Source organism: Rhopalosiphum maidis, chromosome 2 (genome assembly GCF_003676215.2).
Source record: "Rhopalosiphum maidis isolate BTI-1 chromosome 2, ASM367621v3, whole genome shotgun sequence".
In the NCBI taxonomy this organism is placed as follows: Eukaryota; Metazoa; Arthropoda; class Insecta; order Hemiptera; family Aphididae; genus Rhopalosiphum; species Rhopalosiphum maidis.
This window is the reverse complement of record NC_040878.1, coordinates 7,519,208-7,536,891: the sequence shown is the minus strand read 5'-3', so window position 1 is coordinate 7,536,891 and position 17,684 is coordinate 7,519,208. Positions and strand designations below refer to the sequence as shown.

The following is a 17,684-nucleotide window of genomic DNA, read 5'->3' as shown; positions in this document are numbered from 1 at the left end:
AAGCTATAATTTTTATAATTAGTTTTTGTTTCAAAATGAATAAATAACTGTAGTTTAAATATCAAATAGTAGTTAGAAATAAAAAAATATTAAAAATAATAATATCCGAATAAGTTTTTTTACTCAATAAATCTACAGAAGCAGATGAGGTCATTATGAAGTAGTCTAAACGTACGTTTATTTCTCTATTATATACGTCGAGTGATAACGTCAGACACGCATGCAACGACTAGGACTATGAAAGCATTGGATGACGTATAAATCGGATCGGGTCGAGTGCAATTCGATCGTGAGGTTCGCCTACAGCATGTTTCTAATCTAAATATGCAATTATTGCAGTTCGGACATTACCCTTTGAATCCGATTGCAATTCGAATATTTTGGTATAGGCAAGGAGCGATGCAGTTCGACCGTCCCCGCTTATACCTATTGCTCGGCCGACCCGTATAATGTCTCTATAGAGACGCCATAATGATATAGGCATTGGGTATACCTATACGGTGGCGCTTTACAAAAAATCGAAAAGCGTCCGCTTCCGAGTTTTATTTTTTTAACCGCGCGTGGGTGCGAATAATAGTTTAATATTAACTAGTAGGTGTTTTAGTATTTATACTATGCGCGATAAGCAGTTAAAAAAGCATAGCAGTAAATGCCTTTATTATATAGGTTTCGGGGTGCGGGTCGGTCGGTCGGTGGAATGCGTGTCGTATTATAGACTATATATACTTATTATTATATATATATATATATATATATATAGCAATATAGTCGCCATAAAAAGTCCGCCACGCGACTGGCGTACTTACACATGTGTATAATACGATGTAACAGTTTTAATTTCGCGATATTATATATTATATTACCGCCCCCGCGCGCACACACACACACTCGTCGTCCGCACTGCGTTACCAGCGCGGTCCACCTCCAAAGCCTACAATATCCTTTTTGCAATTACGCCACACATAATATACTCGCGGCGAAGGATTAAGATCAGCCGCTCCGGGGCCGTATTATTTATAGATACGCCCACGCCGGGCCTTTTCTGCCGCCGCCGGTTCACCGCCGTCCGGCGCGGCGGCGACTAAATGACGGGACGCAAACAACGGCGGACCGCTGCACGGGGACCGGACGACCGCGGTAATCCGCCGCCGCAAACTTTTTTCCGGTCGACCTTTGCGCACACGGTTCGGCCGTTACAATAATTAAACGTCTTTTCTGTCTCTCTCTCTCTCGTCTCTCCCTACGCTTTTCCCTCGTGTGGTCACCGCCTGCCCACCGCGCGACCATTAAATCCGGCGACCTTCCAGCCGTGGGTCACGTTCGTCTCGCCTCGACCTCGTCCGAGTAATTTTTCGCACAGTAATTTATCATCGCCGCCGCCGCCGTCGTCGTCGTCATTAGCATCACGTCGTCATTAAATTGTCGTATAGCCGGAGCGCGCGCGATAAACCGCTCTCGAATTCGTCCGGTCCATTTGCTGGTTTTTAATTTCGTCCCGGACAATATTATTCGCGTTGCCGATGGCCCGCGGCCGACACGGCGCAATAATTGTGCAAGCTGTGTACTCTTGTCGCTCGTCGTCGGCGTTGAGTGATATATATATATATACAGATAAATCATCTAGATACAAATTAAGTATACCTAGAAATCTTGTCATATAGATAAATAAATAAATTTACGTCTAATTGGTATCTATAAGATTTAAATAAAATTATGGAAATCTATATAAATATCAAGATAAATCTCGTTGTGTGATTTACATGTATTTTTGTCAATAATTTTTTGCTAATTTTGCTTTATTTATTTATTTTAATTGTGCTCGAAGTAGGGGTGGAGATACGGAAAGATGACATCCCACTACTTTTTTATACCTACATTTTTCTTCCCTCTACTGTCCATTATGATGCATCCATCTTAAGATTTGTTTTTTATAACAAATTATAAGTACATATTAACACTTTTTATACTTTTAAAATTATTCCATTTAAAATTTAAATTATAGTATTTTACTGGCATTACATTTTTATCTATGAGACAAATTTTAATTTTTACGGTAAAAATAATATTGATTCGTAGCATTTCGGCTCAGTTTATTGCTTATTGTGTTGTTTCGCAATCATATTATTTATAGCCTTGTTTAGAGCTAATAATATAATATAATTAATAAATTATTTTCTATAAAAACCGATTGGCATTTAAAATGTAAAAATATATGTTTTTACAAATAAAAATAAAACAAAATATCATAGAACTATAACGAATTTAATGATTATATAATAAGTAGGGATATAATATATGCTAAAATATCTAAACTTAATTTTTAGCGATGTTTTTTATAACTGATACAATTTTATATAAAAGAATATATTAAACAAAAGTGTAAAGAATGTTCTGATGAAATGAGGAAATCTCAATTATTAAGCATCCCTCCACTTATTTTAAGTCATTTCAACCATTGATTTTATATAAGCGTATTTATTTTTTAATATATTTTTGACACAAAATAAACCTTCCTATAGCTATGCCTCCCCTAATCACATTACTCGGCCAAGAATCCAATAGCATGTCAAATTGTCAAGCATTAATACAAATTAACTAATCTAAGATGAAAATCTAGATAAAAAATGTTATCTATACATATTTATTCAGATAAAAGTTGAATATTCTATCTTCGTATTAATCTAGGTATTGTTTTTGCTATCTAAACTCAACACATTCAGTAAACAAAAATGTACGATTTGCTCTGGAATTGGAAAAAAATGAAAATTTTCGAATCTCGACCAAAAACCGAAAATAGATAGGTTAATTAATAAACTGACTGTATAATTATATACCAGTGTAACACAAAGTAACCGTTTTGAAATTCATTTTTTATACGTAATTTAAAATTATTTCTAAGACCCATACGTTCCGAGTAAAATTTTCTGTCAAATAAAAACAAATTACGATCAAAACTCTACTACCTAGACACCTAGTAAGTACCGACTCTAAGAGGCGTGGATCGATTTTCCTATAAAACTATTACTTTGATCGTTAAAATTAATTTTAATTTATTTTTCCTCGTGGTTTATTGACTGGCGTAACTAGAAATTGATTGAATTTTCGCACCTTATTAGTAAATAGCCGGCCTCTGACGGACTTAACATAGTTTGGTAATTTATTTTATAAATTTAGTATACCTAAAAAAATTGTACTGATTTAATAAAAATGACAAAGCTTAAAATTGATCGAAAAAATCTGTTTTTAAACGATTTTACCGGTTTGATGTAATCTATATTTCTTTAATACTGCTGGACTAACATTTTACTTGTTTTTTATTTTATTAAAAACATTTTTATTCTCCACAATATGCTCTTAGCACGCAAACACATAAATAAATTATAAGATCCTCTAAAAAGTATTGACAATGATGCAGTTTCCCCTCAGAATTATTATTCCAAAGCACAATCATTAATCATCGAATTCAAGTATAACAAAACTCATTACGGTGGCCAGTAGTGCCCTACTCAAAAACGAGGTACCTAAAAATACCTTAACACAAAATACAGCAGAACAACCAAAAAAAGCAAGCAAATTAGGAAATTGTACATAATTATAATATGATACATTATTAAAAAATTAATCACTTATAAAAATTGTATTTAAAATACATCAGAAGACAATGGTAATTCTTTATATTATTATGCTGTTATAACTAGGTATCAATACATTTGTTTTTTTTTTATATAAGACATTTTGTAATGAAAACAGTTTTCTAAAAAAAATTATTTTATTATTTCAATAGTAAGAGTAACAACAAGAAAATATTTACATGGCATATGTATTTTAAGTGTCATATGTATATACTATATATTTAATTGATATTAAAATATTAAAAAAAAAAAAGTCATTACAATGTAGTCTCAACCATTTAAAAGTAAAAATGGTGTCATAAACGTTTCAAATACAATAATTTCACTTATTTTAAAAAACTAAAAAAAAAACATTTACTCATTTAAAAAGAATTAAATAAGATAAATATTAGATAGTGAGTATTAAAGTACATTTAATTACATTTTCATTATTTGGTTTTTTTTCGTTTAACAATACTATTTACGGTTTAACAATCAAAACCATTTGAATAAAATTACTTTTTTGATTTTTAAATTAAGTTCTTGGTTCATACGAAAAACAATGTATCAAAACAATTGATATTAGGCTTCTATGTGTATTCGCGTACCAATTTCTCATTGCCTACACGGCACAAAATATTATATTAATGGTCCAAAAAAGAATTTTCAATTTTTTTTTTTAATATTTTGTTTTTTTTTATTTTGCATTTTTATGTCAGTTTTTTGTATCATATAAAACACATTTTTCTTCATAGTTATTGTTTTCATAGACCAAGTATCTTAAAAAAACATTTAAATGAAAAACAATAAATCAATCAATTATTATTATTATTATTTAAAAAAAATGGTTTTGGTTGTTCCGCAATAGCAAGCTTACATTTTTTTTTTTTAAATTTATATTGTTGACAATATGGAAAAATAAACCAAAACAATTTAATGAATCATTAATATCAGACTATTCTCATTAATGTATAAAAGCCGCAGGTGGAATATTGGCTTTCAGTTCTGAAAAACATGCAGCAGCTTTAGCATAATCCCATCCATTTTCTTCTAAACACCTGTACAAAAAAAATATAATATATAATTTTAAAAATAAACAAAAAACTATATGCGTGATATTATATTGTTATCAAATTATAAATATCAGATTAAGAAATTTCCCAAACCACAAACAATAAATAACAATAGTATACACTTTCATTATCATAATTAACAATATTCAAATATAGGTAATGAATTACTTTTTAGCCCACTCGTTATTCATTCCAGACTCATTTGAAAAACTCTTAACCAGAGACATCTTATCAGGATTTGCATTAACATCGCTGATCAAATTTACAGGCGCTTCAGTAGACAATTGATTTACTGGCAAGGAGGCAGGTGTTGAAGTTGTAGGAAATGCTGCTGTTGAAGGTGATATTGAGTTAAACATATTAAATGAGGCAGTTGGCTGCCGTTGTGAGTCTGGTTGGAAATTAACAGTAGCAGCAGGTGCCATTTGTTGGATCTGTGGAGTAGATGTACTCCCTTGATAAGGAGATGGCTGCTGTGGAGCAGTCATTTGTGAAGACTGATAAGATGAAAATGTGGATTGCTGATAAGTTGGTGGTGGGTAATTGGGTGTGGATTGTTGACTGGATGATGATGATTCCATGCCAGCCATTTCATCAGTATCCTCCATAAACATTGTTACATTTTGGTTACTGTTGCCATTAGAATTATTTCTTTTTGATGACACTGGTTTTGGTTTGAAAATATGAAACCGTTTTGAAGTTTCCTGAAATTTTAAATATTTGTATTATAGCATATATTTGAAATTTGAATAAAATCACAAATTCACTTACTAATAATAACTCATCAGTAACTATTGTTATAAAAAGCATATCACTTATTATACTCCAACCACTTCCTACAGGCACTATACAGAATGTTCTGCAGAATGATCGGTATACATGTCTATAGTTGGTTTCTTTAAAGTCTTCAGCAAACACACCATTTAGTACAATCTGAACCATTGCAGCCTAGAAAAAAACAATTATATCAATATTATACATTAATATAATAAAATACTATTTTACTCATATAATTATTAAAAATCATTAAAACAACAAATAACTCACAGTTGCCAAAGGAACATCAACTATGAATGATCCAAGATCATGCTTGGATTTAGGTAACTTGTCAAGAAAATTTATTATGTTTTCTTTGCCTTTATGTAAAAACCGACTTCTTCCTTGCTTATTTCTGTCAGACTTTAAAAAATTTCTACCTTCATGTAGGTATTGTGATAAACTTCCTTTAACACTAAAGTTAAACAAAATTTTAATTATTTAATTATTTAAAAATTTGTGTTACAATAGATATTCTTAACATATAAAATACTTACTTTTTAAATAGAAAACCACTAGATAATGTAAAAGTAGCGTTTTCATGGTAAGCTTCTGAAACCATTTGTCTGGATACTTGATTATCATACCGTTCATAATATTGAGCGAGAAAAGATTCAACTAAAGACATCACCGGATTTGGTAGTTCGGGATTATGGCCTTCTGGTATTGGGTAACAATTACCCAAATTAATTGGCATTTTAAATTTGGATCCAATCGCACTGTACCGAGATGGCAGTTCTGAATTATCCTGAAAATAATTAAATAACATTGCCCTACATCCTAAACATCAGCTCAACTTAATAAATACAAAGAGAATTTAAAAATTTTTAATATTGTTCATCCAATATTTTTTTACTTTAGTTAGGTACTACATTCACTTATACTCATAAAGTAATATAACGAAAATCAAAATGATTCTTTTAACCCAAATGTATATCATAAGTAACTTTAGATTATATTTTCTAAATGGTAAATAAATATATATATTTATATATATATATTTAAATGCTATTCAGTTAAAATAAATTTTATTTTTTTAATTAAACCTTTCCTTCAACAAATATTCAGTGTTTAAAGTATTTATTTAATTAAATACATAAATTAAACAATTAAAAATGTCCAATTTCCCAATACAACTACTATTACACATACATAACATACATTCTATTATAAATATGTATAATATTTATGTATAATCAATCAACCATCAAACAATCACTGTGAATGTATGTTTTTTTTTAAATTTAAATAATGTAGTGTGTGCAATATTTTTCATTTTTTTTTTTTTTTGTATACAATTGAATTCAAAATTATGTGTAATACACTTATTCCGAAACTCTTAATTTTAAATTCAAACCAGGTAAGATGTACTTACTTCAGACACCTTACCTTACAATACACCAAAAATAATCATAATACTGTTAAGCAAGTACTATAAAAACATCAGTCTTGTGGTTTCTTGCTAATACTTAGCGTACAAATGGTATAAAATAATACAAAGGACACTTACCAACTTAGTTAGCATAGGAAAAAATTGTTGTACATCCCTAAGACATGTATAATATAAATATATGTTAAGTGGTGTTAAAACTGAAGCATTAAAAATAAATATATACCGTTTGTAACGCTCTTTGTCCTCTGTATCACACACTGGATTTCTTGACAAGTTCAGCACTTCAATAGTATAACCAGAGAGACATCTCAGTTCTTTTAAATCAGAAAACTGTAATAAAAATTATTATAACCTATTGTAACAATAAGAGTAAAAAAAAAAAAAAACAAATTACTTTGTTCCCAGCCAAATCCAACACTTTAAGTTCAGGAAACAATCTACGTATCCATATAAGACCTTCACCTAAGTAAATGTGATTATTTTCAAGACTCAAACCATACAAATCATGTTTGGTATGTTGAGCAACTATATTTAATGCTGCCAAAAGAACTGCTGGTCGATTTAATGGTACAAACAGTTGATTATCGGTAAATACTGTAATAAAAATAAACATATTTTCCTTATTTATATTAAAGCTATTATTAAATTAATATAAAGTAATCTTTTATTTACATGAACAAGCATAAAAACGTGACAAATCCAAACTCTTGGTACTAGGATTGTATCGGGTTGCCATAGCTTCTATCATTTTTTCTCTGACTTCATTGGATACTGGTGTGAATGATATAGGACCACGTGGAGGTGAATATAATAATACCTTTATAACTAACTAAATACAAATATTTTTGTTAATATACATTTTTAAAATTTAACACTATAAAACTCTACAACTGAATCATTTTAACTTACTTTTCGATCATCTCTTTGTGTTATCTTATAGCTAGTGTTGTGCAATGCTTTAGCAACCTTATAATCATCAACAAGAAATCTTAATGCATTATCAAAATATTGTTTCTGTAAAATAAATATTAATCATTGTAATATATTCTACAAGTATATAAATAACATAAAAATAACATACATTATATGGATAAAATACAACAGGTGTAATATAAGTTTGTATTATTTTTAACACTTCATCACTATCTTCAACATTTGGCACCTTAAAAATAAGAAAATTGATAAATAAATATGTACAATTAATATATTAAAAAATAAAACTTACAAATACTGAGTACCATCCAGTACTACTTTCTTTTAAAGACCATGATAAGTTTCTGAAGTTACCATGACCACCGCGGCCATGATTTCTTTCAGGAAAAGACCTATTGAAAATGATATTCATGAGTATATGAATTGATTTTATAAGTGGTAATAAATAAAAATGTAAAATATTTACCGCCGACCAGAATTATTTCTAGGTGGTCCATTTCGATTAGAATATTCACTATCCAATTGATCACGAACTAGATCAGTTTTACCCTCCCAACTTTTACGAAAATTATTACCTCCACGGTTGTTTGCTTTGAATGTCACTTTTTTATTATAACCATGACGATCTAAGTAGCCACCACCTCCTCTTGTGCTAGGTCTTGAAGTTCGATCATCATGTTCATTATTCCGTTCATTACCTACAATTTAGAAATCTAATATTATCAGTGTGATAGGTTAGAATGTTATCAGATGAACTCATTTTGTGTGGAACTGCATATTATTGGTTTAAACTTTTAATTGAGGTTTAGCGTTTACTTAGTAGTTTTTATGAATGAATATGTTTTTTTGTTTGTTAATATACAAGTTTTTTAGATAAATTTATATAGTTTAATTATACTTAGATAAATGTCTTTAATTATAAGTTATAACTATTATTTTACATTAAACACAATAGTAAAATATTTTCTTCGACGAATGCACTGTATTTTTGCTAAAGAAACAATATCAATTTTTTCACACTGAAATTCTCATTAATTTATATTTTGAAGTACAAAATATTGAGAAATGAATATTTCTATTTCATCTTTTTAAAGTTCTACTGTAGAAATATGTACTAATTTAGTATTTGATGAAATTGTTTTGTAAAAATATTTCCTTCTAAAAGTATTTACTATATTATTTAGTTATATGGTTAAATATATTAACTGTATGTTTTTTTAATTATTGGATTATGTTTTATTACTACCACCTAACATAACAATATAATTATAACTTAGTTAAATTAGATAAACCTGAAATATTTCCTATTATTGAGGGATTATTTTTTAAAAATAGGTGCCTAAAACAATCTTTTAAATACCAAAAAATTACACAATGATAAATATTACCTATTGTAAGTATTATACGGTTTTTTTTCATAAAATGACCATTGCTGAATTGACTTTATACCTATATAACCTATTATTATTCAAGCAAATGAATTTCACACAAAATAACAGTCATATGAATTACACAGTACCTTTAATACAGTCAAGTAAAAATCTATACTGATGTTTCCGTTCTAGTAAAGAAGAAACGTGTCGATGCAATAAAAAAAAAATTAAAGGATAAGCACAATACAAATAATTGTGATATTTGAAATGTAGGTCCTACTGATGAATATATTTATACAAAAACAAAGAAAACTCTACCATGAGTGTATATAGAATTTATTTAGAAATTGCTAGAACTTAAGAATTTCAAAACTGATAAATATGGAAAATATGGACAATATGGTAGAATGTAAAATATATAATAAAGGTATCTAAGGAATGCCGAACGATATATTTCAACAACGTGTTTAAACGAAAACAGCAAGTATGTCAATGGTAAACATTAAGTTAGCTAAATTCTTATTAGGTCGTTGTTTTTTAAGCACTCCATCCCCACCTAAGTCCCAAAACATAAACGTCGATTTGTACGATATACTCACGTGAATTGATGTTGTGAAACCTGCCGTTATTGTTACGTCCTCGCGATCTACCAGCCATCTCGTTTAGTAAGTCGTCAAAACTTCAGACCCGAATATGACAACAAATGCCAAAGCTCGAAAGTGAAAGACTGAGAAAGAGTAGAGTGTACGCTAGTAGGTAAACAGAAAAAGCACTATCAAATACTATAAACAATGATATAGAAGACGTCTGTTCAAGTCTTCATAGAATAAAAAGTAATAATTATTTTATTAATTCGTTAATCTATGAGTCTAAACAAGAATTTAGATATGATTGGTTGCTAACGAGCACGATTGCAGCCTGCGCGACGATGAAATTTTTAACCATGCCGAAAAAAAAATGTATTGTTTTTATCAAAAACCTGAAGACTGCTAGCGCTTTTAGCGGTACTTGCGGTGTACTACGAATTGCGCTCTAGTTTTGAATAATAAATAAATATAGTAATATTAGTATATACTAATATCATTGATAAATATACATAATATATTTAATCAATGGTAATATTAAATTTTGTCAAATGACATGCAAATAGTAGCCACCAGGTATATTATAATATAATATAATATTATTATTTATTACATGACCATTATTTGATGTTATACGTTTTTAATTATTAAGTACCCATGTCCATAGTCCGTAGTCCATATGGCCATGTTTTTCAATTATATTTTTTAATTTTCTATTATTAGATATACCAACCTATTTTCAACAACTGTATTCATGCAATTAATTTAATTAAAAGATTTAAGTTTGAAAAACTGTTCATTAAATCTACATTCAACCTTATCAATTTAACAAATAGATGTTCAATAAAGGTTTTTACACAAGGCAAAGATGGCAAATTATGTTCCTTGAGAAACTCATATCCTCCTGGAGACCTATTTTATTGTGATGTATTTTAAAATTAAATTTTTTTGTTTACTTTATCTGAAATAATAAATATAAAAGCATTCAATTCTCACTATTACATCTGTTCTTAGGTTTTTGACTTTAGAACCAAAGTAAATTTCCTTTATCATATCACATTAACTTTGGAAAGTACCTAATAAGTATTTCATTTTATTATCAATTCATTAAGATTCTTTTCTATAATACTTATCATTTCGTTTTTATCAATTGGTTTAAACAAATAATTTTTTAATATTCGTTTTTTTATTTGTGTTTATACTATTATTTTCTTATGATGTTAAAATATTTTTAAAGATGTTGGTAAATTTTAATGTTATTAGAAGAGATAATATTTTACCACCATTCAGTACTATAAAACATTAATTATGTCCAGGGGCGCCATTTGGGGTATCGCAGGTTATACATTAGTGGCCCAATATTTTCCCATAACATATTGGCCAGCCTTAATTTTATACTGCACCGGTACAGCTAAAATGTAATAAATAAACTATTATAATAATTTTCGAAAAATATTTTATAAATAATAATATGTTGTTTTAATCTTTATTGTAGTTAACATTTCTTGACAGTTGTAAGATTAATGGATAATCAATGGATCAAAATTAAAAAAATATATTTATCTGTCTTATAAGCTTCTTAAGATTGTGATATAAATATAAATTATTAAAAATTTGTAAAAATCAATCTTACGTTATTTTGCTAATTATTTATAAACTCTTAATTTCAAACTTCAAATAATTTAATAATACAAATAACTGCATGCTAATAGCTTACATTGATTTTTTTTTTATTATATATTGCTTACAGCTTTATTTGTATAATCAAAAATTTAATTTGAATCATAATAGTCATAAGTATTCATTATAAATTAAGGTGCTTAAGTTAAATGTATAAATTATATTTATAGATAATGACAGTATAATCAAGATTCAAAGTAAGTGTGTAGGCTGGTTGTGACTGTTGTGAGACTTCTACAAACAGGCTAAAATGTATAATAAGTATATATGTATTTTAAGTTTAATAAATTTCAATATTTTTACTGTGTTCTGATCTGGTGGACAAATTTGGCCTGCTTAATAATTTGGCAGCCCTATTTTAAAACTGAATTGGCGCCCCTGATTATGTCACTAATAACCACTCTACCTCTACATACTAAGTTTCAAATCATGCTCTTATATCAAGATAGTAGGTACCTATTTAGAAATAACAAACTTAATTTTATCAAGTTTACCTAAAATCTAAATTATAAATCTTTAGTATCAATGATTTCAAAATCCTCATGAAAAAAGTATTATCCAAAATACAAAAACTGCACACACTATGTATTAGGGATACCAATTGTACAACAGTGATAGATAAATGTTTTACAAAGTATACCAGAATGATGTGAAAAATAAGTATATATTTCAACTTATTGAAACTTTTTTTTTATGGATAATTCAAAACAATATTAATAATAAGTGAACTTTTCTTAAAATTATATCAGAAAAAAATTTCAACAAAATAGAATATAAAAATGCTTATTGTTTGCTTGTATTTGTCACTCTTGGTCCTTGGACTCTATATGTCTATTAATATCAGATAAACAACAATGGTAAAAAAAAAATAATAGTTCTAGATATCTCATTTTTTCATAATATATAATAATATATATTTTTAGTTAAGAACGCGCAAGCCATGCAAGATGCAACAGTAAAAAAAAAGGTAAGCGTACGCGTACAGCGGCGCACCAACGCTCAAGAGATGGCGTTGTGCGCCTCATCGTTGATGACACGCAGTATGCAATCACGGTCAGTGATCACTACTGCCTTACCAGCCTTACCGGGCATTGGGAGAAACTAGAAAGTAGAAAGTAAGAGCCGCCACTCCAAACTCTGAAACTCACCAAGTAATCGCTCGGGAGCGCCTATTCACTATCGTTGTTCTGTAATTCTATTGTCTTGTTATAAAATAATATCTCTTATAATACCGTGTGTCCGACGTCCGTGTTCTGTCCTATAATCGGTCTTACTTTAAAGTTACTGCTAATTAACTGATTTTTAGTGATTGCTGCTGGGGCTTATCCCCCCCAACAAAAAATGCCCATCAAGCCCCTTCAAACATTCTTGGAAACATAAACATTTTGTAGTTTCATTTTCATATATTATATTCTTAAAAAACAAGAATATAACACATAATAATTTTTATATTTTAAATTTGTTTATATAATATTTACATAATATTTTATACGAAAATTAAAATTATAAGTTGGAACACTGTCCTATAGTGATTTGTTTTATCGTCTGACGAATAAAACAAATAAATATATAAAATTATATTAATTTAGAAATACAATACATAATAATTTTTCACAGTTAAAAAATATAGTTATTTTTTGTTAGATTTTCATTTAGCGTGGTAGATTACCGAAACTGGAGAACGGATTTTGTTATTTGGGGTTTTATTAGATTCACATTGTATAGGAGAAGTGCTGTAAAGATTTTCAGAACTTAATCTTCAATCGTTAACTCACTACAAAGCTATAAAGCTGAAAAACATAAAAAAGTACCCAACAAAATGTGTTATAATTTTTTTTGAAGCTCTGTAGTGAATTAATTATAAAAATTATAATAATATTAATATATTATATTATTAAATTTCAAATATAAAAAAAAATAATTGGACAATAATTTTATATTTTCGTTTAGTTGTTCAGTAAAATTTTTTCCACTGTGAAATTCCAAATTTGTTTAGAATTATTTATGAGGGGGTTTGGGGGGCGTAGCCCCCACGGCTTTGGTTATGAGAAAAATTGTAGCCCCCCTCCCAACTTTTTCCATGGATTTCCGCCTATGAATATAGTAGAACCAACAATTTATATCCATAATCTTATCATAACCTTCAAAGTCGTAATTTAAACTTTTATTATACTCAATAAGTAATAGATGTGTGTTATCCATATTATTATTATTATCGTTGCGACTTCGCTCATCAAAACTACGTAGGTACCTAGCCACCTAGGTATAAAATACGATTACATTTTTAACGATAAAATTTGGTTTATCGCAACCAATGGGTATCATTGTGTAGGTATACAAATTACAAATATAACTTTAGGCTAATGACCTGTGATGTTGAAGCCTTACTTTTAATAATATATATATAACTTACATATTAAAAAAAATAATATAAATGTAAAGTTTATTTCAACAAGCATGCTTTCGAATTTCTATGTAATTTAAAAATAATTTTTTTTATGACGACAATTATTTTAATAACTTTTAACCAAAATTAACGTTTTTCACTTAGTTGTTTTTTCCGTGTCGTTTTTTACCGATTACCGTACATTGTACACTTAATTCTAGAACTAAATTTATTCATTTAATATAAATAGCGTTATCTCTTATTAAACTAATGCTTCATATAGTACAAAAATACCGAGTATTTATACAAAATATTTAAATATCAGCATTTTTGGTTTCTTCAATCTTGAGTTATATTTAGTTGTGTTTGATGCTGTTCGAGGTATTTGACGAGATTATAACATGGGACAAATAAGCGCAATACAATTTTGTGTTCAACTTCAAAAATCATTTACAGAAACTTAAAATTCTATGATTCGGCGATGAAACTAAATTTTGTACCACAAAGTATATACGTACCAATGTACCTATACATGATAGAAGTGATTTAAAAACGGGTGAGTGTCAAATCAAAAATCAAAACAATGTTGATCAATTTAAATCTTACCTATATCATAGTATAGGTAAGTTTTTATATTATATGAAACTGTATGGAAATCAATTCGACAATCATATTGCGTAGAAAAACTTTTAAATTAATTTAAATATATTTTGGTTTTAAAATTAAAAATATTCTTAATTTCTTTAAAATCACCTACTTATTTTTGTTTACTTTAAATATCAAGCCCAAGTGTATACATTATGCCCATTATGTTGTGAATATTAGAAGTAATTAGTTAATATAAAATAAAAATAAAAATTTCTTTAAACATTAATTAAAAATGTTTATCAGCAAAATGTTGATTTTATTAATACCTCTAGGTCAGTGGCGTAGTCAGAATTTTAAAATGGGAGGGGAGGCAAACCCAAAATACTAAAAAAAACATAAACTTATTAACAATAACCCCTTCCCCCATGGCTACGTCACTGCTCTCGAAGGCGGATCCAGCATATATTTACGGTCGGGGCACTTTATAGGAAAAATGATATAATATTAATATAGTACCCCACCAAAAAAAAAAAAAAGCAATATGATAAATATGTATGTTTCTTAATATTATTTTTTTCCAGCGGGAGTGGCACTTGCCCCTAGTGCCCCCCCTTCGAATCTGCCCTTGACTGCTCTAGGTAGATATGTATATAATACATTTAATATTCATATGATTTATTGCTGCTATTTAAATTTCCTCTCTAAAAAATAAATATGCATGAAACAAATACTTTATTTCTCAGATAATCGACTGCTACAACGCTGCACACTCTGCAAATTATTATATAATATTTAAAAAATATATATTTATATATAATTAGTGACTACTGACTAATTTTCGGGCACTTTTGACGTTTTTAACGCATTTTTAGACCCATTTCTCGTAGTATGATTGAAAAATTGACTTTATTGAAATCGCAGTAGCAGTGTGTTATGATATCTAATAATAATTATAATAATAATAATACATTAGGATCTAATGTAAAACATATTACAACGTACTAGTCGTACTACTACACTACTACAAACCCAAATATCCCGTAACTGGTGCCTGAAGTATAAAAGAAAAAGTGAAGGTTAAATGACAACATAAAAAGCAGAGATAGGTTTAACAAGTCCAGAATTATACCAGATGTCCAGATCCATAACTAAATAATTATAGTCCCTTTATAAACAACCAATCAAATTCATCCGTATTAGAAACTATGTAGTAGCAATACGTCTGGGTACGTACGGACATGTACGAAGAAGATACGTAGGAGGTGTCATCCTGTTGGCTGTCACAACTCATAAGCTCACAATCTATTTAGGTTATTGCACGTCCGCGTAAATCCTAAACTGCGTAATAACGTGTGAACACAAATGACGCATATTATTTGACCAGATGTGGTAGGTGAAGATTAGGACGGGGGAAACTGACTATATATAAGAGGAACCTGGAGAAGACTCCGATAGAGGTGATTTACCAGTTAGCACGAACACCTTCACGGGCTTCAAGTCAGTCTACATCAAGAAACAGCCTCCTAGACTTGGTCTATTTTCTAGTTGTAAAACATCACTAAGAATAATTTTCAATAAATAAGCACTAAAAAAATTTGCAACATCTTATTTTATACTTATTACACCACGACTATAAACATCACTGCTCAACAATTAGTTGATTAGCAAGCTAGAAACATGGTGCATAGTATAATTAGTATAAATGTGTAATACCTATATAGTGAAATACAAATGTAATTTTTCAAATTTAAGTTTTTATTCAGTTTTTATAAAACATATTTTAGTTCAATTAATTGTATAAATATAGTTGCTAAAAATGGAGTGATGTACCTAACTAATAACAGCAAATACCATTTAGCAAGTTGAAAATTTAATTGAAAATTTGAAAACCAGTAACCACAAGTCCTTATAAATCTAACATCAAATTATAAAATTTATTCATATCATATTAAGCCCAAGGATTGTATTGTTTGAAGTATTTACAGAGAGTTGTAAGTTGTAAGTTGTAATGTTGAATTATTATAGTGTAATACTAGCCAAAAAGTACCTACCTTCTCTAATTTAATACACTATTATTAAATATATATAACAAAATTATTTTTCATTGTCTTTTATTTCAATATATTTTAGATTAAAATATGGGTCATTACCAGAGCTCAGAAGTTCTAGAAAATACATAAATATTTTTAGTGAGATATAACCATAAGATATAAATTTGTTTCACACTTACCTAGTAATCCTAGTGTTAAATAAGAAATTGTATTTTGCCAATTTATGCATGTTTACGGTTTCTAGTGATATTTTGTTAATTTTGAGTTTTTTTTAGTAATAATTAGGTAATTAGATATTTTTTATAATTAAGTATAAATAAACAATATAACTCCAATTAATAAGTATACAAAATACATACGACTGAAAACATGTGTTTTTATTTTTAAATAATGAGTTATTGGTTGTTATCTTTGATCGCACTAAACAATTTCTTCCATTAGTTGCCTAATAAATTATTACTTATTTTTAAAAAAGATTTAAACAGTAAACGGTAAACCACTAAACCAGTTGTTCGCAGTGAATCATCCTGATCGAAGGTTACCTCTAGGGCTGCTTTAATAAAAATTGTCTAATTTATAATAATTTAACCTAATTTAAAAATTAAAAAATGGATATCTGGGACAACAAAAAGGTTTTGGAACTTATTGAATGCTTCAAAAATAAACCAGTATTATGGTTCCCAAAGGATCCAAAGTATTATAATAAAATCGCAAAAGCCGATGCGTGGGAAGATAAGGCGAAACAAATGAAAACGACAACAAAGGAATGTAAAAAAAACATACGCCTTAATGCGCCATTTATAAGGCGAAAATAAAAAATAGCCAGAGAACTGGCTCAGGTAAATATAAACAATATTATTAGCCAGTCTTGCTAAGTATTTGAATACTATTTAGATTTTGTTTCTAAAATATTTTTTTATAATGATTGTAACTTATAAATTATAAATTAGATTTCGTCAAATAAACAGATTACAGAACCTACCTATTTATTTGCGAATTATGTATAAATATTTCAGTATAAATTTTATTGAACTAAAAAAATATATTTATTTAAGTATTTTGAATAATGAACATTTTGAAAAATGTAAAGGAAATATTTTAAATACAAATTACACTAAGTATTTAATTTAAGCGTGTATTCTTAATAATTAGCTATAAATAGGTACACACGATATATAATACGTTAGGTTAGGTTA

At 28.5% G+C, this 17,684-nt stretch overlaps 1 protein-coding gene across 2 annotated transcripts; it reads right to left on the bottom strand.

The window, feature by feature from the left end:
- Positions 1–4,377: 4,377 nt before the first annotated feature.
- LOC113551533 (nuclear RNA export factor 1-like) lies at positions 4,378–10,144 on the bottom strand. 2 transcript variants are annotated; one of them, XR_003405132.1, is made up of 15 exons: positions 9,799–10,144; positions 8,293–8,524; positions 8,119–8,218; positions 7,975–8,055; positions 7,803–7,907; positions 7,566–7,722; positions 7,288–7,487; positions 7,117–7,223; positions 7,011–7,047; positions 5,998–6,248; positions 5,732–5,915; positions 5,456–5,632; positions 4,853–5,388; positions 4,489–4,669; positions 4,378–4,390 (listed from the first exon to the last, which is right to left on the bottom strand). XR_003405132.1 is itself a non-coding variant. In XM_026953820.1 (14 exons), exons 1-14 carry the CDS (start codon positions 9,854–9,856, stop codon positions 4,576–4,578), a joined length of 2,319 nt encoding a protein of 772 aa, XP_026809621.1. In that variant the 5' UTR covers positions 9,857–10,144; the 3' UTR covers positions 4,445–4,575. The 2 variants fall into 2 exon arrangements, 1 of the variants encoding a protein (XP_026809621.1); XM_026953820.1 differs by lacking the exon at positions 4,378–4,390 and having other exon boundaries at positions 4,445–4,669.
- Positions 10,145–17,684: the final 7,540 nt, after the last annotated feature.